This window comes from Callorhinus ursinus, unplaced genomic scaffold (genome assembly GCF_003265705.2).
Source record: "Callorhinus ursinus isolate GAN/ISIS: 27379988/994484 unplaced genomic scaffold, GSC_fseal_2.0 scaffold29, whole genome shotgun sequence".
NCBI lineage: Eukaryota > Metazoa > Chordata > Mammalia > Carnivora > Otariidae > Callorhinus > Callorhinus ursinus.
This window is the reverse complement of record NW_027397091.1, coordinates 2,934,466-2,958,776: the sequence shown is the minus strand read 5'-3', so window position 1 is coordinate 2,958,776 and position 24,311 is coordinate 2,934,466. Positions and strand designations below refer to the sequence as shown.

At 42.5% G+C, this 24,311-nt stretch overlaps 1 protein-coding gene across 5 annotated transcripts in view; it reads left to right on the top strand.

The window, feature by feature from the left end:
* GPCPD1 (glycerophosphocholine phosphodiesterase 1) overlaps positions 1-18,942 on the top strand; it is a 63,313-nt gene extending 44,371 nt beyond the window's left edge. For 3 of the 5 annotated variants that reach the window (XM_025875984.2, XM_025875982.2, XM_025875983.1), the window contains 2 exons: positions 53-213; positions 6,239-9,715. In XM_025875984.2, the coding sequence (XP_025731769.1) occupies positions 53-213; positions 6,239-6,428 (351 nt within the window). In that variant the 3' untranslated portion in view covers positions 6,429-9,715. Of the gene's footprint in view, positions 1-52; positions 214-6,238; positions 9,716-17,693 lie in introns of those variants that run through there. The other 2 variants (XR_003209225.2, XM_025875985.2) reach the window with 2 other exon arrangements.
* Positions 18,943-24,311: the final 5,369 nt, after the last annotated feature.

The window sequence follows — 24,311 nt, the reverse complement described above, 5'->3', positions numbered from 1 at the left end:
AGTTAATAATATTAGTTACTTTTTCATGAGTAACTTATTTTTCTTCTTTTAGGGGATAAATGCACATACTGAAGACCTGCTCAGAAACCCATCCTATATTCAGGAGGCAAAAGCTAAGGGACTAGTCATATTCTGCTGGGGTGATGATACCAACGATCCCGAAAACAGAAAGAAACTGAAGGAACTTGGAGTTAATGGTCTAATTTATGATAGGTATTTGTTTTTCATGAAAAGTTTTCATGGATTGTTAGAAAAAAAATAGTTGTTTTATAAAATTAAAAATAATACTAAACTTACTAAAATTCTGTAGTTCAGCCTGAGGTTTATCTCAACATTTGTCAGTGGAATTTTTCAAACTCTGGAGTATAGCACAACCATGTGGGAAGCTTATTAAACATTTGGACGACTGGGCTCTACACCAGATGTGCTGTCATCTTGGGGGTTGGGGGGGCTGTCTCCCCCAGACCTCTCTGTCTGCACCAACTTTCTTGGGAATCTCATCCACTTCTGTGGTTTTTCATACCTTTATTCTCCAATTTTTGTATCTCCAACCTTTGTCTCTTTCCCCTGACCGCTTACATTTTTATATCCAGCTATCAACACTTATCCTTTCTCTAGACTTCCTGATTTCAATATACATGGCAACTCTGTCTTTCTGGTTTCTCAGTCCAAATCCTTGGAGTCTTTCGTGGCTCTATTCTTAAACTCATACTCTAAAACCAGTCAAACAGAATCTTGTTGATTCTGTCTTCAGAATATACCCTGAATGTATCTACTCACCATATTGACTCTTGTCACTCTCTGCTAAGACAACCTCATTTCTCATGTGGCTTATTGAAGTCCATCTGCTTACTGTCCACTCCTTTATCTATGCCTCCTTGCTCTCTGTTCTCAGCACAGCAGCCAGAGGGGAGCCTGTTCTAACTGAAGTCAGATCGTGTTACTGCATAAAACTCCCATGGGTCTCTTTGTCACCTAAAGTAAAATCCAAGATCGTTCCAAGGCCCCACATGAGCTGATGCCCATCTTTCTTCCTCCAGCTCCCACCCAACACACCGACACAAACATAAGCTCCATGAGGACAGGCTCTTTGCCTGTTTTTGTTCGCTCCTGTGTCTCCAAAAGTTAGAACAATGTGTGACACACAGTAGGGGTTCAAATATTTGTTGAACAAAAGTTTTTTTCCTTTTTTTTTTAAAAGCTCCCTAGGTGTGTTTATGATATGTTTGAGAGCCACTAATTGGAGAGACGAAAAGATTGCTTAATATAAAGAAATTTGGGGTTAGAAGGGATGTCATTTAGTCCGCTGAGGGGTTAGCAGGCTTGCTAATACTTGAGCAACATCCTATAAAGAGTAAGTGATGAAATTCTTACGAGGCCTGCTTTAAAAAAATTTCTTTCCTTGGATGTAGTTCACTTTACTGTTTGTCCTGTATAGTTAATACCACTTATACACTTCCAACTAATTAAAGGAAGATAAAAATTTTTAGAGTAACCATTTGAAAGAAGTGCTGGCTTTAGCAAAATTTCTGAAGAATATTTCTTTGAGGAGGAGGAAGGAATGACTGCAAATATTTTCAGGCAAGAAAATGTATTCTGAGACAAACTCTGTATGACTTTGTAGGGTGTACACATTTTAGGCAGATCCTTTGAAGGATCTTGGTAACCAAGTAAGAAGCCTTACTTGGTTGGAGCCAAAATGTGACATGTAATGGACAACAGGAAGATACTTTGTGATATAAAGGGTCCTGAAGAAAGTGAGTGATCTTCCTGGCCCAGGGTCAATAAGAATAATTTTAAAGAGGAAGCATTGAGTTGGTTTTTGGGGGTGGCTAAGTTTGCTTTGACAAGATTTGAGTTTTAGGCAGAAGCAGTAGCGTGACTCAGGGCAGGACTATGTTGAAGGTGTGGAAGACATTGAGGAGACAGTTTAGGACGGGGCTCCCGCTAGGGTCTGTTAAGAGTTGTGTTTACCCTTGAAAGTTGTTGGGTTCTTTTGTTTTGTTTTTTAATGTTTTAATCAAAGAAGTGTGTGTGTAAGGTTTACAGTAAAAACCAGCAGTTCCCTATGCCTGTCCCTTTCATTGTTTTTCGCTGAGTTCCTGTGGCCGAATGTTTTTTATTTTAAGAGAGAGCAAGCGGGTAGGGGGCAGAGGGAGAGAGAATCTTAAGCAAGCTCCATTCCCACTGTGTGGAGCCTGACTCGGGGCTCAGTCTCATGACCCTGAGATCATGACCTAAGCCAAAATTGCACTTAACCAATTGAGCCACCCAGGTGCCCCACCCTAATGTTTCTTTAGCTGTTTCTTCTGGTATGTAATGTGCTTATGCTAATTTTTTTATTATCAAATCTAGACGTAATAGAGAAGGTTTTGAACGATTAGTGATTTTGGAGCCTTTGATCTGTTTTATGTTGGGGAGAATTGTTGATGAGAGTGGGTGTTTTAGTTGATCAAAACTGATTTCTTTTCTCTCTCAAAGGCAATAACACATTGTAGATTTTACATTTAATCATGGTTTTGTGGTACATTATCTCATATAAAGAGCTATGTTTGAGTTGCTGATATTTGGGATTTTTGCATTTGTGATAATGAGTAAGATGACCTTTAATTTACTTTTCTCAACTGGTTGTTGTCTCATTTTGGTATGGGGAAAGTACTTACCTCATAAAGTAATTAGGCAATGTTTCCTCTTTTTATAAAAAAGATTACTGTGTCTGCTCAAATGATTAAAAGATAAATCCAGTAACAGACACCCATGTTTAAAGAACGTTATCATTAGATTTGAAGTCTCCCATATGCCTCTCCCTAATTCAATTCCCTTATCTCCTCCCTTAGATATAACTGCTTATCAAATTATTATTCTCTTTGTAAAAATTTTAAATTCTTATTTCTATCACTAAATAATATACCATTCTTTAAACTTTATTTGTACTTTTTTTCCCCATTTGTTATGTTCTTAAAATTAATCTATTTGTGGGCACCTGGGTGGCTCAGATGGTTGAGCGTCTGCCTTCGGCTCAGGTCATGATCCCGGGGTCCTGGGATCGAGTCCCGCATCGGGCTCCCTGCTCCTTGGGAGCCTGCTTCTCCCTCTGCCTCTCTGTCTCTCATGAATAAATAGATAAAATCTTTAAAAAAAAAAAAAAATTAATCTATTTGTTGTATATAGCTATAATTTATTCATCTTTGTGGCTATGTAATATTCATGGCTATGTCTCCATCACTATTTATTTTATATGAGAACACTTAGGTAGTTGCCAAGTTTTTGCTTTTGCAGTGTTTGCTGTAAACATTGTTGAACCAGGCCTTCTAGAATACATGTGTAAAGTTTCTGTAGGGCAGTGATTTTCAAACCATTTTGACTCAACCCAGTTAGAAATGCATTCTACATTGTGAACAAGTGCACACATTGATATGTATATCTACAAGTATGTACCTGAAACAATTTTTAAAAATAATGGCCCTTGGGTATTTTCTATTTGTATGTGTACTTTTGAAATGCTAGTCCATTTTGCCACTGGCCTTCACCTTTTTAAATGCTAGTTTTAACTTTCCAAACTTGTTTTGCAACCCATTGTAAGGCATCTGTCTATGGGTCAGGTATTGGAAGTACATAAGGAATATGGTCCTGTGAAGTGGGTGGTTCTGTATTCCTTGGTTCTGTACCCATCGTAGCCTGCTACCAGTACTCAGGAGTGGGCCAGTGCATAACAAACTGTCAGTTTATCATCAGCAGCACATGGTTAAGACAAGCCACATATAAGTAAGATTCTGATTCAGGCTCACTAGGGCACTCTGTCCTTAGGGTACAATGCTGGTCGAGTGGCAGTGGCCCTCTTGGAGTGATGAGAGTCCCTCACACGCCTTCCTTTTCACTCAGACTGCTCTAGTGTAGACTCATTGACTTCTTTGGGCACCGCTGTCATCCTGAGTGAAAATTGCTCCCTGACCATCCCTGTGTCAGAGCTCCCATCTCCTGTAGTCCAGATCTTTTTTGCTTTCCTGTCATTTTAATGGAACACATCCTTCAGCATCTTCTTGAGAAAGGAGGACATGGAAAGTAAATGTTTGGTCTTGCATATCTGGAAGTATTGTGGCTGGGCATAAAATTTCATGTTAGGAAATCATTTTCTTTTAGAATTTTAAAAACATTTCTCCATCACATTCACAGTTGCAGTTTCAGTGTTACTGTTGAGGAGGGTTCCCGCACATGTGATTTCTTTGTTTCCTATCTGGAAGCTTGCAGAGTCTTCTTGTCACCAGAGTTGTCAAGTTTCATAGAAATGGATCTTGGTGTGGGTCTGGTTTCATCCCTTGTGCTGGGCACACAGCAGCCCATTTAATCTGTTGATACATGTCCTTGAAGATACAGAGATTTTGTGAATTATTCTTTGATTTTTGTCTCTTCCGTTTTTCGCCCCCCCCCCCCCCGAAATCCTTTAGTTTACATAGTATTCACTCTTGGACCAGACTTCTAATTCTTATGTTTTCTCCTATTTTCTATCTTTGTCTTCTTGCTCTACTTTGAAAGATTTCTCCAAATTTATCATCGACTGTTCTATTGAGTTCTATATTCTGTCTTTAGTTTTAAGAACTGTCTTTTTTCTCTGAATGCTCTTTTTTCTTCTATATATAACATCCTCTTTTGGTTCAATGAACTATTTCTGTGAAGGCATCAAGGGTTTTTTTTTTTGTTTTTGTTTTTTTTTTGTCTTTGGAATTTTCTTCTCTCACTCAGTATCTTACATGTTAGAAGCTTTCCTCAGTTATTTGGAAATCCTTGGCTGCTTCTCATGGTAAGAAATTGGGATCTGAAAAGCTTGTTGAAGGCTCTGAGTGTGTGAATGGGGCTTGTTAACTTGGATTTCACTGTGGGGTGATCTGGGTGGCCTGTTTGGTCATACTTCTGATGTCAGTAGATTTAGAACTTTACTTTTTGGCTGACCAGATTCCTCACAGAAGAATCTATATAAACTACCTAGAGGATCCAGATCTGGCTCCCAGGGTTCTTGGGATTCAGGTAAGGGAAGAGAGCTTGGGAAGGGAGGGCATGCCTCTGAATTTTGCATGTGTTATATGTATGGACTGTCTCTAATTCCCCTGGTGCTGGTGGCTTTTGTAAAATGCCCGAACCCTCACCTGGTCTTCTAGTCCTCCATTCCAAGAGCTTTCCTGTTAAGTTCTCGAAATCAACCTAAGTGGGGGAGCGGGACGCTGGGCAGCCTCCATGGCAGGAAGTTAGAAGGAAGGGAGATGCTTACTGCTGCTCAGAGCCTTCACTCATCTTCCCTGTTTTAGCTGCCCCCCTCCCCCCTTCCCCAGTTCTAGGGGAATCTGGTGCTGCTTTTAACTCAGCCTTTTCATGTTTTCCACTTACTGGCTTGCGATTTGGCCTTTTCTGTTCTGCTAACTGAAACACTTTGTTATTACTTATGCATCTGTTTTCCAGCTTCCAAAATTTTGTTGCTGTGTTTCTTTGTTTTTTTTCCCATACGCATGGATTCTTTTTTAATCCCTTTATTTTCTTTTTAACGGAATGTACAAAGAAAGTATAGTTGCTTCTGTTTTTGGTCTGATATCTTGACCCGGAGGTCACTTCTCATTCTCTTAGAAATTCTTTCCTACTGTGATGTCAAAACGACCTCTGTTGTAGCACCTCACGAGTTGCCTGGCCCTCACATTTAGGCCTGGAAGGCCATCCTGTCTCTGCTGATGGGCAGTGTGGTGCTGCCATTGTCACATGGGGCTTTTTCTGGCCTCTGAACTATGGGTACGTCGGCCTAGGCTGCACAACTTTGGACAGTTCTCACAGTGCAGATCTTCAGGGCTTTGAAGTCACAACTGGGTATGAATTCCAACTCTGCCTCTTAATAGCTTCCCATCTGTAAAATACGGCATTGCCAGTTGATTGGCTTGGAGAGAAGATACCTGAAGAATCAATCACTAGGAAACTACAGGTTTATTTCATTTTCTGATTCAGTTGCTTTGTAATCCGTTCTTTTTCATTATGGGCACATAAGGACATGCTGCTGTTCTGTGTTGTTGGAAAGATGGAGAAGAAGTATTTTTAAATTGAACTGATACTTACATCTTTTAAAAAAGGGAAGGGGGCTGTCGTACGATGGATGTTCCAGCTATTCTGTAATCAAATTGCCCGGAAAAGGTTAAGTCAGACAGGTCTTAAGTAAACCATAAAATTACACTATTTTATGTGTTTTGTGTTTGTTTCATCATAGGATATATGATTGGATGCCTGAACAGCCAAATATATTCCAAGTGGAGCAGTTGGAACGCCTGAAGCAAGAATTGCCAGAGCTTAAGAGCTGTTTGTGTCCCACTGTTAGCCGCTTTGTTCCCTCGTCTTTGTGTGGGGAGCCTGGTATCCATGTGGATGCCAACGGCATTGATAACGTGGAGAGCGCTTAGTTTGTATTGGGCAGAGGCCATTTTGGGGCATGCACCGCTGTTCTGGGTATTGACTTTTCATCATCGAGCATCGTTGATCTATGCCTTCTAGGTTTCTCAGTCCAATGAAGCAATAATGAAGTATTTTACTCTTTCACTACAATTCTTGCTAGAATTTCACGTATGCTATTTAAATCACTTGGCCAGGTATAATTACCAGTCAGTCTCTTTACAATGAGAAAATTTATTGGTTGACAAACCTATTAAGCTAAATATGTAAACATATAATGTTAAACAGATGTTCATTAAAAGCATAGTGCTTTGAAATTAACTCTATAAATGTCTTATATTTACAGTTCTTACAGCTTTCATTTGATCAGGTCTGAAACATTTAGCACTTGGGGAACATGACTATGCATAATTATACCTGACCATGGAAAAAATAAGTACCTCAAATGCATGCATTTGCACTGGTGATTCCAACTGCACAAATCTTTGTGCCATCTATGTATATATGTATTTTTTACATGGATTGACATGCACAGACACCATTTTCATTCAGTATGAACCTTGAGGCTGCTGCCTTCTCCCACTTAACCAAACCAGTGCCTGTGTAAACAGCCTGCAGGTGATCCTTGAGAGCTTGTTTCATAAGTCTTTCAAAAAGTTGTTTTGCATAATGTTAAAGTTTCAAAAAATGCTGCAGGGTAATTTAATGTATAAAACATTAGAAGTATGTATTGCATACTTATTAGAGTAGATCATATCATAATGTATAAATTCTATTCAATGCATGCTTTAGGTTGTAAGCATGAGATTGTACACGTTTACTGTAAGTCCTTGCATCTGTGGTGCTAGGTGAGTGTGAGAAGGTGTCAAGGACTGAAAATATTTTGTTGCCTAAAAAAAAAAACAAAAACAAAAAAAAAACCCCTGTTTGTAGGCGTTTTCAATATGTTTATTTTAAGTGTCTCTCACTACCTATTACGCACCATTGCTTTGTGGGTTTGTTTTGTGTGTGTGTGTGTGTGTGTGTGTTGTACAGTAGTTAAATCTCCATGCAGAAAAATAAATGTCCTGAATTCTCATATTGGTATTCTTTGTTGGTTAATATATATCAGGCATGTAATTTATTTAGAAATGTAGAAGATCCTTCTAAATGTATATGCGTGTTTTTAGGATTATACTAAGGTTTCTTTGATTAGATGCTGATTGTTTTGGCATAACTGTAACTTAAGAACGAATGTTAAATAAAACATACAGATTTATTTTCTTCCCTATAAAACAAAATTTCAAGAAGGTATTACTTTTATAGACTTGATTCTATAATATTATGAGAAATTGGAACTTAGGAATTGGAATCCTACCCTAAAGTGATGAGTTTATTTGCATCTGCCTTTTACTGCATGTTCTTCACTAGGCAATTTATTCATGCATTGAGATGTTTTAGTTTAGTACTAGCTGAGAACCTAAGACTTGGAATTACACATTGTATCTTTTTTTTAAAGCCAAACAATGCAATTGTGTGATTTAATATCAATGAATTATGAGATTTAATATCAATTGTGTGAAGGCAGGCTTTGAATGCGCATGGTCTTGTGCTATAACACTGATATTTAATGGAAAAGAGTTTAGGAAATGCAGTCTTCTGCAAGGGTTCTATATACTTTTCCCACATTGAATGAGATTTTCCAACACCTTGGTGTGAGTTAGGCAGTTTTAGAAAACTCCTAAAAAGAAATTTCATTTTCTTTGTCTACAGACCTTTGTACAATACAGCGACCGTTACCTTATGGTAAGTTGATTAGCCATAGGTGTGCGTTTCCGGTCTTGTTCGTTTGCTCTCCTCCCCTATGCCTTTCCAGTCCAGTGGCAATGCAGCTCCATGTTGAAGACTCACAGATCGTTAAGGGAAAGGAGAGGTGATGGGGAGGGGGGGCAGTTTCCCAAACAGTGTAATTTGCCGCAAAGAGCTTACACAAGGGTTGCTTATACCCCAGACAGAACCTCACTGCTCCCTTTCTTTCCTGTCCCTTCCCGACCTTGCAAACCAGGGTCAGCAGACAGTTAAAGCATAGCAAGCAGTAGCTCCCCATTGCTAGAGGACTGAGTCCAGGCTTCCATATCACTAGCTGTTGCCCTGCACGCTCTGCTCCGGCCACACTGTACCCATGGTAGGCCCTGGCCACGCCACGCTCCTGCACAATTCCCTGTCTGTAGCCATGTGCCCTTTGCCTGGAAGCCCTCTCCTCCCCACAGACTTGCTCCCTGCCAGACTCCTTTCTCTCTGAGTTCTTGCTGAAACTTCTGCAGAAGGGTGTGAATCCATCTTTTACTCCATGGCCGTTATGTTCATACCTTGATCATGCCATGCGTCCTAGTACCTTCTAGGTAGGCATAGTTGTTTGTCTCACCTACCAGGCTGCGGGCTCTTTCAAGGGCAGGGAACTTGTCATACTCTTTTTATTTCCACAGTGCATGGAACATGGTAGAAAATAAATGTTGGAATTGTTGGGATAATATAATTTGTATCAAATGTCCTTTTGAATTAGATTTAATTATGTTTACTAAGAAAGTAAACTTTGGTTTACATTTTGACAGTTGGAACAGTTTGTTGATACCAATTTTAAATGTAGAGGTATAATGTTAAGATCATTTTATATTTTCTGGAAATTGAGTGCAATGTTTGATAAAATGCCACCATTGTTCTCTGGTGTTTTCTACTCTCTGGAATTATGTACTGTAACTGACTGGATGTAAATGTGAGGAATACAGTTCATTCCTGTGTTGGTAGTGCCTAAGGGCTACCACAGCCACCCATTACCTCACTCCCATTGTCGCTTGTGTCTTCTCCCCTCCAGACCGCACGCTTACGCCTACCTCAGTACCACTTTCCTTGTCTGAAATGCCTTCTCTGTCTTCCTTCAGTGTCCAGCTCAGGTGCCACCTCCATAAAACTTGGCTCAGCTTTTGATCAGAATCATGATGCAAACAGATGCTTACAGCCTCTAAATCTCACTACTTCATTTTGCAGCTGGTCTACTAAACCCAGAGAAGTTAACTGACTTACGAGGTTGGGACTAAACTGGGTTTCGTGATTCCTAATTCTGTGTTCTTAATCTACGCTGCCTTCCGAATTCTTGTGGCATTTGTTAGCATGTGCTTTCTTACCGTTTTTTTAATGTGCCTGTTCTATTTCCCTAAGATTGTAAGCCCCTTAAGGGCAGGGACCTCTTTGCAATTCCTAGCGCTGCTATAGTGTTCTCTCCTTAGTTACAAACTAGACAAATAAATGGCGGTGGCAACGATCCTAGTTTCCTAATCAGATTGTTTCACAGTCTACATACAGTTTTGTATGGCCTGCTTGGCTCTGTTGTCTGGAGCGTGTGTGCTCGTGTGCATGCGTGTGCATGTGTGTCTGCATGTATACTTGTGGGGTTCTCACTCTGTCCCCGTGGTTCAGGGTCACAGACGGCTTACTGTAAGCCGATTTTCTACTCCGTGCCGAATGAGGACAATTATGGGACTCAATGGAAGACGAGGCCCAGCTTTTCCCCCAGGCCTAGCTGGCCCTTCCTGGGCTGATACACCTAAATCCTGTAGCCGCTGGTCTGGGTGTGCGGGATGTGCTGCCTGGGATAGGACTCGGGTGACCCGTGGGCTTGCTGTCTCACTAGCCCTGGTGGAGCGTCACTGCCCTTTGTGCCTTGGCTCTTTCTCTTCACAGCTGGCCTCATTCTGTTCCACATGTTGACTGGTTTGGTACTCTAGGTCGGCAGGGGAGTCCTGTTAATTCAGATTTGGATATGACTCCTTTGCATTTTAAATTTGGGTTGTGTATTTTGGGGGTAGGAAGCAAAGTGTACATATGAGGAACATTGCATTATTTTGTGTTCCTGAGTAGAAATTTACTCAAATAAAATCTCTTAGTTTATATAATTTGAGAAATGGATTTGAAATGTCTAACATGCAAGAGAGCATATGATTAAGACCATGCAAGTGTGTGTTGGAGATAAGAGGAAGAGATGATAGGTTGAAACTCTTGAGCCCTTGCAGAATGGGGTAGAGAGATCAGAATAGTTGTGAAGCCACTTTGGGGCACAGCCTTCGTAAATCAGAAGCCAGGGTAGGGTGGTGTTTGTGGTGTGTTCAGAGAGAATGAAGGAACCATCCTGATAATGGAGAGGATATTTTTTTTTTTACGGATTTTAAAGGGAAATGAGAGAAATGTATTTTAAAATAACGAGGAAAGTAGTATTAGTACAGGAATAATAAGTGCAGAAATTAATTTGTCTAATCCTCCACTAAATTGGTCCAAGCATACATCTTACCTGCTCAGACCAAAAACAGAAACGCAGTTGGGATAAGTGAGCTTCTGAAACTTACTTGCATATGTGCAAAGCTAAATTGTGTAATGTCATAGGAAGAAAACAAAGTTTAGTAAAAGTCCGTCCCACAGTTTCAAGTGTGTCTTTGCAGCCCAGATTTCTCCCGTAAGCCCAGATTTGCACATCCAGCTGTCTGTTTGCGCCTCCACTTGGAGGTGTAATGGCAACCTCAAATGTAATGTACCTCCAAAAAACTTCCTTCTGGTAAAACTGTTCCTATCCCACCTGCTGCAGTGATCTATGTCACAGTAAGTGACACCCAGAAGTATTACACTAATCACAAGTTACCAATAAGAAATCATGGAACTTTATATTATGATATGTGATAAGTCAGTTGCCCGTTTTTCTTTTCAATTAAAAAAAAATCTTCCACGTGTTCTTTTGCTTAAGAGCATAGAATCATCTTACCAAGTGCCAGAAAAGGCCCATTGGGATTTTGAACAGTGTTGGATTGATTTTCTAGATTAATGTATGGGAAGGATTAATGTTTTAAAAATAGGAAGTCTTTCTATCCAGAACACAGAGGGTATCTCCATTTTTTCAGAATTTTTACATCTTCCAGTAAAATGAGTTTTTTCATTTACATATTGTATATTTTTTAAGGTTTATTCTTACATTTAAAAAAACTACTTAAGAGGTTTTTTTATAATTCCCATTTTCCTTACATATCTTCTTCAATAATAGGCAGTTAATTTTTATTGATCTCGTCTGTAGCTACTCCGCTGAATTCAATTACTCAAAATATTTTGTTATTTTAAGTGGGATTTTCTAGTTGATCATATCTGCAAGTACATTTTTCTGATTTTTAATAACAGCTTTTTCTTTATCTTGTCTTATTTCAGTTAACTAATAACAATTGTAGGCATCCTTGTTTCTTTACTGACTGTAATGGGAAATTATTTGATGGCTGCTGGGGATTCCAGTACATGACCCTAATTAAGGAAGCTTCTTTTTCTTCTTGATTTGCTAAAGGATCTCTTCCCCCCAGTTCCACTCCAGCCTCAAGGGATAGGTGTGGAATTTATTCAGTGAGTTTTTGAGGAGTTAGAAAACAATCACAGTTTTTCACTTATCTGTTAATTTTAATGGAGTGAACGATGCTGATATATTTTCTAATGTTGAATTACCATTCAATAATTGGTATAAAACCTATTAGTGTTCTTTTGATAGTGATTGGCTGATTGGTTCAGGATTTATTATGTATATTCATAAATCAGATTGACTTAGTTTTCTTCTGCTATTTATGTCTAGTTTTAGAGACCATTAGGATAGCCTTATAAAGTCAGTTGAGTTAGCCTTTCAGGTTTTTCTATCATGTGGAACAGTGTTTATAATGTTAGTATCCTCTTTGTTGATGGTTTGATAAGCGCTTCTATAAAACTGTGTGCATATTTTCAAGTGGTTTTTTTTTTTTTTTCTCCTGCCCTCACAGTTTCTTCTTTAGTTATAGCCTGTTCGTGTTCTCTACTTTTTTATTAAATTTATATTTTGGGGGAAAACCAGTCAGTTTTCCTAGATTTAAAAAAAAATACTTGTCTGTCCAGCTATGTGTTGTATTTAGTATTAGTGTGTGTATATATTATATAATATGTAATATATATATACACACATAACTAAATACTGGGTATCATATATATGTAAAATCTTCTGAGATGTGACCACTTTTTCGTTCTTAATATTTTCTTTGGCATGAAGCAGGGAGTTAGCCTTGATTAGATTGCCAAAGGTCTATTTTTTTTTAACTAGGCTTTAGTAGTATTGAGCAGTGTTTTTACTGTTTCATTAATTACTGCTCTTAAATTTAGTGTGTAAAATTCTACCTAATTTGGATTTATTTTGTACCTTTTCTTCCTTTTTTTTTTAATTTTATTTATTCGACAGAGAGAGACACAGCAAGACAGGGAACACAAGCAGGGGGAGTGGGAGAGGGAGAAGCAGGCCTCCCACTGAGCAGGGAGCCCGATGCGGGGCTCCATCCCAGGACCCTGGGATCAGGACCTGAGCCGAAGGCAGACGTTTAACGACTGAGCCACCCAGGCGCCCCCCCTTTTCTTCCTTCTTGAGTTGAATCTACTTCAATACTAAAAACAGTTCTGGTTCTATAACAACAAAATGGAGTTGACCTTGGAAAAATACTGTTTTAGTAGAAGGGAACAAGTACTTTCTGAAAGAAGAAAAAAAGTCTATATAAGGAGCTGTTGTTTCTATAATAATGGAAGTATGCACCATATAAAGTATGAACCTTATTTTAGTTTTTAGCTAGTCTGATTGAAGTGAATTCCCTTATATTGTAATTCATTAAGGTATAACCATGATCAAGTATTTGTCAAGGGCTTGGTTTGGAGAATAAAGGCAGCTTCTGTCTTCAGCGTGCTTATTTAGTTGAGGTATTTATATATTTTTAAAAATGCAAGATTGGGGGCGCCTGGGTGGCTCAGTCGGTTAAGCAGCTGCCTTCAGCTCAGGTTATGATACTGGGGTCCTGGGATCAAGCCCCACATCAGGCTCCCTGCTCAGCGGGGAGACTGCTTCTCCCTCTCCCTCTGCCTGCCGCTTCCCCTGCTTGTGCTCTCTCTCTCTCTCTCTCTCTCTGTCAAATAAGTAAAATCTTAAAAAAAAAAAAAAAAGATTGTATAGCGGTTGTCCAAGAGAGCAACAGAAGGAAAGTCACTAAGCTTTAGCCTGATACTAGCTCATTTAATGGCAGATAAGTTCCTCCCACTTCCACTTCAGCGGAAGCGGCTCTGCGCTGACCTGTTTTGGTTCTCCTAATTGAGATGTGATTTGAAGGTCGGGCTCCTTGGCTAAGAACTCTTGAGATGCCTGTCAGACGTGTGTGTGAGGGGGAGGAGAGGACATGATTGGTTTCCTCAGTGTTGTCTTCCAATTCACTTGTTCACTCCCACTGTATCTAGCTTACTCTTTTTATTGAATTTTAAATATTACGTACTTTGTAGTTTTTTTTTTAATGGAAGTATAACGTCCATTTATCTCTTTAAACATTCTCAAGCTATTTCATTTTATCCTATACTTTCCAGGCTTTTCTGGAATGAATTCTTGTTCTGATTTTGTTGGCTATCTTTCTTAGCATTGAGTTTCCTTGTGTGTTTTGGAGTTTTGGTATGAAAGCTCATGGGGGGTTTTTGTTTGTTTGTTTCCCTCTTCCATCCTCTCTGGTGATCTGGTTGCCTCCCTTAGGAGCTCCAGGATCTCAATCTAAATCCAGGTATATGATCGCACCTGGTAATTAATACCAAGGGGGAGTGGGAACATTTGTACCCCATCCCAGAGTCACCTGGTAGCATCATTTTGATTTCTGGTCCAAGGAGGTTTTGCTATTTTATTTATTTTTATTTGTTTTCTCTTTTTGTAGTTTGCCCATTTTTCCTGTGTATTTGGAACAAAAGTTTGTTTGGTGTTTTGTTCTGTTTTGGCACAAACTCACCACATCATCATACAGTGTTAAAAATTCCCACCGTCCCAGAGGATTGTGGTATAGGTCCCTCCTCCCCAGAGGGCACCAGAGTTAATGTGTGTGGTGAGTGTGCTGGAGGTTTACGGTTGTCTAGCTGCCCAGTGCCCAACTCCTACTTTTGGGAGCAGTATTTTGGTGGGGGTGAGGGGTGTTCTCTCTCCCCTGTTGGGTACAGTTCTTGGGGACCTGTGAAATAAAGCGTCCTCCTTTCCCCCAGCCAAGGACTAGGTGCATGAACAGAGCCAGGCCAACTGGACCCTGGACTCTCTCCTGGATCACTGTAGATTAATCAGAACAACCAAAGGATAGAATAAATGCTTAGACTGTTTCCCTTCTAGAGCAACGTCAGTTCCCACAGTGCAGCCCATAGGATCTTGCTGCTTGTTCCTTTGGACCTGTCCTCAGGCCTTCCCTTCAATTCTGTGAGATCACCTACACCCCTCTAGTAAATTCCTTTCTTCTAATATTAGAGGCAAATTTTGTTGCTTAACACCCAGGAAAGCTTGACTGATGGACCATGTACCTTTACAGATGTGTATGTAAGTGCTCTGATAGAATTTTTATATACTATGCTTTACAGTATGGCAGTTTGCGTTTTCTTCACACACGTCAGACACTTTGTGTACTTGGTACGGGGATAAATGAACCACAGGGTAGGCCATATCTCAAGTAACCAGGCAAGTGTCTTGGTGGATCAGGACCGCAGCCCGTGCTGTTGCTGCGCTGTGAACAGTGTGGCTAGAGGGACTTCTGTCTGTCCTCCCCGGTCGCCTCCCAGCCTTGTCTCTGGCCATCCTGAACCGGAGCCCGCATCTCCGGCCACACCTCTCTACTCACTGTCTCAGAAGGCACTGGCCCTCTCTTCATGGTGTCTGCTTTTACTGTGGGTTATTTCACTTCTTCCTTCCCGCAAGACCAGCTCAATGGCCTGATGCCTTTTCTGAACACCCTAGTCTCCAGGGCAGTGCTCCCCCCACCCCACCTGAATTTCCAGAGTAGCTGATAGCTGTTCACTTGACCGTTGTTTGCCTTTTTACTTGTGTGTCTGAGTCCAGGATATAAAGAACACTCTGACGTTGCTTTGACGGCATGTCAGAGAGGCTTCTCGCCCTGCTTGATACACATACATTTGCCTTCTGTCTTATGAGTGCCCATCATGGCATTATATTCACACTGTTTCATCCAGTAAGTGAGCAGATCTCATACTCATGCAGGAAGTTTATTTCATTACCCAACACCAAAGGTAAAGAAGAAATCAGCTGCCCAAAAAATGATTTGACTCCACTTTTGCCTCAAAAAAAAACCTTCTGAAGCCATTTTTTTCCCCTGGCTGGTTCCAGTTCTTAAGGAGCTGTCAGAAACTTTCCTACGAGTTGTGAATTGGAGAGACCAAGGTCCTGCACATCCACAAGGACTGCAGCCTGGACCTCTGGTTACAGATCTGGCCCTACGGGTAGCCCATGGGAATGCCTTGTTTATAGCGTACATGAAGAACTTTCTTCATTAGTAAATTTCTTGTTTCAGTAGCGGGGAGACTCAGATGTTTGAATTTCTGAGAACTAAGAAAAACCAAAATCAGCGTACCATCAATCAGATGTGATAATAGTCTCTTGAAAATTTCTCAAATGGCCAGGGGCCCAGCAATATAGTAATATTTAAATATTTAATACTTTTCTAACTGGTGAAATCGTTTTGTACTAATGTCAGTTAATACCCATAGGAAATGAACTGAGCTGAATATATTAAGTCTCTGAGAAAAATTACTAATATTCTGATGACGAGAATGGTAAACAACTGCTTTCTGCCAAAGACAACCGAGAAGAAAAGATGTAAAGAATTGGAACAGGGTTTATATTGTCGGTAAGGAAGGAAGGGTTTCCTGTTGTAAGTTATTAAACATGAACAGATAGCACTTTGTTGATTAGTGGGCTACTCTGGGCTGTAGCATTAAAATCTCGTACGACCTGTAAGACAAGAGAGTGAACAATGACTGGATTTTCCTGTGACCTTATGTTCAAGCCGTTTTCATGGTTTCTTTGATACATACTTACCATACAGCCAGCCATTCCCTCCTAATTGTTTATCACAAGAAGTGAAAGCCTGGGTCCACGTAAAGCCTTGAATGTATATAGCAGCATATCCGTGAGAGTCCCAAACTGGAAACAACCTATGTGTCCATTACCAAGTGAATGGATATAAAAATTGTGGTATATCCATACAGTAGAATGCTTTCCATCGGTACAAAACAAACTATTACTACAACATTACAGATGAATCTCAAAAACAATTTTACTGAGTATAAGAAGCAAGACGAAAGTTCACACCATATAAATCCACTTACATAAAATTCTAGAATATGAAAACTAACAGCAAATCGGTGATTGCAGAGAAAATGGGGGTGAAGTGGGGAGGGAGGAATGGGTTATACAAAGGCTTGGGGAAATTTGGGGCAGTGATAGATACGTTCAGTATATGGATTGAAAGTACTTGTCTTTAAAAAAAAAAAATTTATTCTTTGTACCCTAGCTCCATCTAAATAAAACTAGTGTTTGAAAGAGTAAGCCAGATCTCCCAGAAAGGCTGTTAGATTCCAGATCACAGTGTTGCTCTAAGGTGGCAAAGTATATATTTTGACTCTCGAGAGTATCCATCACGTTCATACAGGGAGGTGGGGTTGCTCATGTTTGGGCTGGCCAGTGGCTTACAAGCTGGTGGTGGCAATCACAGAGGGCCTTTGCCCAAGATACCAGCCTTTTTCCCCTCTGGCTTTATTGATTCCCTTGGGCAGAAAAGAACCCAGAGGACACGTTTCTGGAAAGTAGGGACCAGGATGCGATTCTGCAAAGTAGCAGCTTATTTGGGAGTTTAAAAAAATCATAAGGATCCAAGTACTATTTGGCTTTCAGGTGTTTGGAACCCATACTCACATAGCAAAAGTGAATATAACATGGCGGTTGCACATGAAGGGAAGACACTAGTTGAAATCGACTTGTAGGAAAACAATTTTTTTTTAAATTTCCAAAGCGATTTATTATTTAAAAATGGAAAATAGAAGTAAACAAACACAAATATTATCCACAAGTCTACTACCCGAATATTACCATTATTATAATTTGGTATACTATGTATTTCTAGTCCTTTTTCTATGCAAATAGTATATTTTATTTTTAGTAAAATTGTGGATCTTTTTCCTCAGTTTTTTGACTTAATATATAATGAAAAATTGGAGTCCTTCCAGAAAGATGGACTAGACAGACTTCCCATATTCTTGCTGCTAGTACAACTAAAAATCCTGAACATTCTATGTAAAACAAACATAAGACCCAAAGGCAGAGAGAAGTCAGGTTGGTTAGGGACCTAAGGACTCAAGGAACTCCATGGTGGTGGGTTCCTCGGGTTTTCCTTTTGCCTTGTCTATCCCAGGTAATACCAGAGAAGCTGGCAACCAGGAAACACCAAGTACAGAAAAAAGAAAAAAACAAACCGAAAGCACAGCAAAGCCTGCTCTCCAGCCCAAGAACCGTGAAAAGGGCAGGCTAGCAAGACAAATCTTTCAGGCAATAACTGCGCTGTTCCAATCAAATGCCATGGGAAGGGCTGCAGCTCCATCCTCCCCCCGCCCCCCAACGAGTAAAGACCGGGTGGAGAGCCTAGCTTTCACCCCTGCCAGGCCGAAATGGGCACCCTGCCCCGCTGCCAGGATGGTGTCCAAGAAGGCCTAGCGGGGAACCTGTCGTCCACCCCCACTTGCAGCGAGACACCGCTCTCCTTCCCTTCTGGGATGGAGGCAGAGGAGAGCCAGGAGAATCAGTAGTAATGAGGGTGCTCTGTCACAGTGGAGAACTGCACAGGAAAATATATATGATGATATATAAAGTACCACACTGTTCATGGGGTCCTCTTCTCGAAAATGCAGCATGAGTGGGAAAGGACAAAAATTTAGGACTGCCTCCTTCCACCCTGGAATGCATTCTTTTTCAGTCTTTGCTGATGTCAGTTACAAAACACCAGTAGTTCTAAAATAAGGAAGAAAATGTCCGTCTCTGTCCCTCTCCTGTCTCTTAGTACTTGACCTCCTCCTTATTCATGGAATTAATGGCAAATGTCATGGTAGCTGATCAGCTGTCATGGAGTCAAACCTGCTTCTTTTGGAGGGACCCAGATCTCTGAGCTGAGGTCATCTCCGGCTGCCCACCGCCCAGCCCAGAGTGGCAATGCCGTTGCCACCCCCCAAGCCTCCGGCTGACCTTGGCCGTCTATTTGGAAGCCGATTCCAGAGAAGGGGAATTCTGGCCAGCTTAGCAGCTACCATTGTCTTCTGCGGGGAAGGGAAGAGCTGATTGCATCTCACCAGAGCCCCAGAAATATTTACCCTGCAGGGTGGCACATCAGACCCCGTGCCAGGCTGAGGCTAAGCGGCAGGCCTGAGCCAGCCCCCGCTCAAGACACACTCTGGGTTGTGTGCAGCACCAGCTCCTTAAACAGCCGGAGTGTGGACTGCTCTGAGCCCAGTGCCTGGCCTTGGAATGAAGTGGTCTGGTCTGATGTCAGAGATGCCTGATGCCACAAGTGTCCCTTCCTGCAGCCTTGAAAAAATCATTGCTTTTGTTTGTTTGAGGCAAACCAGGTTCACCCACACAAAATAATAATAAAAAAACCATAAATCACTCCAGGCCAGAAGAAGTAAGTGTGTATTAATTTGCCAGAAGTACGTAACTAGGCTTGATATATAGAATTTTTCTATAGAATATGAAATTATACTGAATTCTAAAGTTTGTGTTTTACCTGAATTTTCTTTTTTTCTGTTTTTTTTTTGAAAAAGCAATATTCACATACCACAGAAAACTCAAGTGTACAAAATTTGTAATAGGAAAAGAGTTTGCAATTATAAAACTAGGTATTTTTCTTTGCCTCACAAATCATCTTGGGCAAGGGGGTGAGAAGGCAGAGGGGGAGAAGGGGCGTTCCCTTCCCAGCAAGAAAAGGAAAGAAGAGAAAGCACCTCCAAGCCACCCAAGATGGGGGAAAGGGGAGAGGGAGTGTGAGCAGGTGAGATGCCAGGATCATTGTGTCCCATTTCCTCCCCTTGAGGCGGAGTGGGAAGGGCTACTGAACAAGCCCCCAGAGAAGTAGGGAGATTGTACAACACTGGAGACCCACTGCTGCACGGAAATGGGGTTGGGGGTAGGTTGCCCATCTCCAGTCCAGGGGCCTTGGCTGGTGAGGGGACAGTGCAACCCTGGGAGCCGCAGAAGCCTGGCCTCTAGAAGGTGGCCAGTGCTGGAGGGGACCTCGTCAACAGGCTGTCACAGGGAAGCCATTCCCTCCCCAGAGGCCCAGCATAGCACACGCGCAAGTGTACCTAGGACCAATTCCTAGCAATGGGATTCTAAGTCAAAAGCCACGTGAATACCGGAGCTGTGTCTAAAAAGTCCTTGCCTATTAGGTAACAATGTCATTATAGGTAAAATGATATTCTGCCGTGGATGTGCTTTAAGATAATAATCCGGCCAAAAATAAAAAGTGGATCTGGGATTGTGGTGACACGAGACAAGAATGGCAGAATGTTCCTCATTGTTGAAGTTGGATGGGTGCTGTATTGGTTTGCTAACGCCATCCCAGCAAAGCCCCACGGACCAGGGGCCTTAAACAACAGATTTATTTTTTCTGTTCTGGTGGCTGAAAGTCCAAGATCAAGGTTTGGTTTGGTTTGGTTTTCTCACCACAAAGCAGATATTTATTTAAAATAATAAGCAGGGGCGCCTGGGTGGCTCAGTCGTCAAGCGTCTGCCTTCGGCTCAGGTCATGATCCCAGGGTCCTGGGATGGAGCCCCGCATCGGGCTCCCTGCTCTGCGGGAAGCCTGCTTCTCCTCCCACTCCCCCTGCTTGTGTTCCCTCTCTCACTGTGTCTCTCTCTGTCAAATAAATAAATAAAATCTTTAAAAAAAAATAAAATAAATAAAAAAAATAAAATAATAAGCAAACTCTTGAGAAAACAAGAAAAATCCACAAAACACAAAACCAAAATTGAGACCACAGCTACCCTGAAGAGTTTGCTATTCCAGAAAACTAGAGACTGGATTTCAAAGGCCACGTAGGGGGACAGCAGGTCGTGTCTGTGGCCCATGCAAGGTGAGGGAACGGAACAGAGACCGTCCAAATGGCCAGGAGCGCTGAAAGACTGCAGTTTGAGTGGAAGGGTGATCTAGAAAAAAAGTTTGCTACCAGCAAATGACTATCAGTGTTTCTTAGACCTCTGCTCGGATCATAGGTCCATCCTCACACAGGTTCCAGGTTTGAATTTCCACCAGCACATGATCAGAAAAAACCAAGACCCAGAAATGATTTTCAAATGCTTCTTGTTGGTTGTTCCTGGAGCCCCTGAAGAAGCAAATGCAAATTCAGTTTGGAAGGAACCACTCATCCAGCCCCTGAGAAGTCCTTTAAAGGAAGGTAAGCCAAATATTAGTCCACAATAAAAAGTCACCTAACATACAAACAAGCCACTGTAAGTCAACAGAGATGTCAACGAGCAGATGTGGACTCCAGACAATAGATTTACTCTTCGAGTTGGACGTGGAGTAGGTCAGACTGAATCAGAGACTGGCCCAGGGTTGGCAGGTCAGGAGCTGACTCCCTTGCTTGTCGGAGGATGTGTGGGCAGCAGTGGGTGGGCTTCTGCATGCAAGACTGAGCTGTTGACTGTTTGATGGCTGTGATCCTTTAGGTCCCCACCTCGCCTCCATGAACTCCTTCTCCGTCCCCTTGGATTGAATCGGCCACTTCCTTCCTCCCTTGTATGTCCATCCCACGGTCCCCACACGTACCTCTGCCTCAGCGCCCGGGACACTCGCCCCTGTTACTTTTCATTAGACCATCGACCCTTTGAGTGCCCAGGAAACATCTACTCCGTCTGTGGCGTGAGCACCAAGCAGTGCTCTGGAAATGATGACACACGCATCCAAGAAACGTTACCAAATGGGTGGCTATTTAGTCGAGGAGAGAGGAGATCGTTGCTTCGTGTTTGTAAGCTTTTATTCTTCATAACCACCCAGGAAGACAGGTACGGTTATTACTGCCATTGTCCAGAGAAGATGAGACTGCTGGTTAGTCCAGAGGGAGGTCATGCAGCCCTTGACCTTGTCACCAGCATGGCAGAAGGGATGCGGGGCAGGCGGGAAGCCATGGAGCGGCAGGAGCTGCTGGATTCCGTGTGGGGGCACCATGGGGGGAAAGGGTGGTGACCCCGACTCCGAGGTTTCTAGCTCGGGCACCTGGCTGGATGCCGCAGCCGTGTGCTGCCCGGATGGCATGGAGTGACTTCCCCTTCGGGCCTGGCTGGTCTGAAGTGTCTGGGAACACCCAAGGGGAAAGTCCCATCGGCTGTTGGTTATATTGGTCTGGAACTGAGCAGGATGACCAGGAAAAGATCAGAGTCATTACCATGGAGATCTGCCCACCACAGTGTCCCTGCTACACACACACACACACACACACACACAGGTGAGTGTGCAAGCCAGGAAAGTTCCTTTGCATTTTGTTACAGTCAAAAATTCCAACATATAGGAGTTTAATGGAGTCATAGGTCTATTTCAAAAATGCAAAAACGTCAGGTCAAGGTTTCCGTAGTGTGTATGATGGTATTCTGGAGCCAAAGGTAGGATGTTGGAGAGGTTATACAGGCTCTGCAGATGAAAGCTTAGGGAGACATTCCTACCCTCCACCTGCAGAAATTCTGGTCAACAGCATTTCAGAAATTCTGGGGAATCAGTAATCCAGAAATCAGTAATCAAGGAATAAATAATAAAGGAACAAAGGAATCAGGAATACAGAAATAGAGTTAACTTAAAAAACCATTTCTTGTATAGTCTTTTTCTTGGAAACACAGCTATAGGAGGATTTGCATCCAATCAGTCCTGTACCTGAGTGTGGATCAATTTCCGGTTGCAGGTGCTGGGGAGTGTTCTCATCAGCAAGGAGGGCAGGCAGAGTGTTTTGGAGCACAGGATATTTGGGCCTTGTCCTGCCTTCCAGAATACAGGTGTCCAAGACGGTGTGGGGGACAAGAGCCAAGGGAAACAGATAAAGGGTGTAGAGGTTGGTGTAAGAGCCTGTCAAAGAGAGAAGAAATGAATTGACAGCATTTTGTCTGGTATGGCCTTTTGTCTCTTCGTGTCCCGTGATGAGAAACTCAGACTAACAGTATGTGTACCGCAGTTCAGCCCGCTCATCTGAACCCCAGGTGAGCTAGCCTGGGACTCTCCACTGGCTTGGACCCATTGCACAATGGGTAAATGGAATCTAAGTTTCTAAGAACCAACTCATAAGCAATCTTCAGCAACGCAGTTCCTTGTGTCAAGTGTCTCTATTCATGGAACTGGGGGTCTGTCTCCATTGGCTTTCAGCAAAGCTGTTCTAAGAGGGACGGGCCAAGGTTTGGGGAGGCAGCGTGATGAAGGTATTCCAGGCTTGGTGCTTGGAGGAGGTGGGGGTGGAGAGAGAGGAGTCCAGGCTCCAGCCATGTTTTAAGGGCTCTGCTGGAAGTACAGGATTTGTGTACTGTGACTCAACCCTCTCCTGTCTTGGGGCATCAGCAAGGACTCACTTACCCATTTCAGGGGGGAGTCAGCTGAGCAGGGTGATCACCACCTTCCCTTCTGAAGGCATTTCATGGTTGTCTCAAAAGTGTGTGGAGTCTGGACCCAACAACTCCATCAACGTACTGACTAGGTTTGGGGGGCGGTGCCTTTGGCTCAAGAGGAGTCCCCAAAGTGTTTGCACATCTTGCAAGTATTTTTAAGTTTGGGAAACATTAAGAAATAAGGAAGCCAGAGGCTGGTGATGCCAAAACTGCAGAAGTAGTGACCCCCCTGTGTGGTGCTTGTGATGCATCCCGTGGTGGAGTAAGTCGAGTATGGGCAGGGCTGAACATCCCAGCTCCCGGTGTCGAGTCCTCAGTTTCCCTGTGGGATACTCTTTGGGGTGTGGGGAGTGCTCATGATTTCACATAATCCAGAGACACCCACAGGATCTCTTTTACCAAGTCAATGCTGGCACTATGCCTCAGCAGTGAGCACCAGTGACCCCCTCATGAGGCTCAACATCTGCAACATGGAATGCACTGGAATCCTGGTTCCATCTGTGTGAATCTATCTGAGCCCCAGTCTTCTTATCTGAAAAATGGGGTAATAGTCCCAAGCTGGTGGAGTAGGGTGGGGGTTAGAGATATGCGTGTAGCACCTCGCCCAGTGCGAGATAGGTGCCTGGTTGTTAGAAATCACTGTGTTATCTGCTGATGGCTCCTGGGGATTCCTGGGGATGTCCCACCAGAGAGAACCCCAAGGGTGAGCATCAGGCCATGTTGCTACTCAGACTCCATCCCTGCTGGTGCAGACCATACCTGGGGCCAGCATGCCCTGGGAAAAAGGGCTCGGGCGCGGGAGGGGTGTCCCTTCTTCACCCTCTAAGAACAATCACCTTGAATTATTCTCAACCCTATTTAACCCAGACCAGTCCCCTTAAGCTAAACCAACCTCTTTGTCCAGCCGCATTATGCACGTGCCGCCCACAGCGTAGCTGGTGCCAAGAACGATCAAAGCCCTACCTACACAAGCTCCTTCCCCGTTCCACTCTGTATCTACACCCCATTTCTGGGCATCTCCCCTGCACCTTCAGGACCCAGAGCGGCCTGCAGATGAGGAGGGGCTTATCCAGAACTTTCTGGACTTTATTACCACACCCATGGCACTTAGCACATGGATTTGTACTTTTTTGATTTATGTGCTCTTTGTCTTAACTCTGCTCGGGCTGCTCTAACAACACACCACAGGCTGGGTGGTGGTTTAAACAATACAAATTGATGTCTCACAGTTCTGGAGACTGGAAGTCCAAGATCAAGGTGTCAGCATGGCCTGTTCCTGGTGAAGGCTGCCTGGCTGTGTCCTCAGCCTTCCTCAGTGGACACACTTGGGAAAGAGAGCAATCTTTCTCTCTTCCTTTTCTGATAAAGGTACTAATCCCATCATAAGGGTCCCACCCTC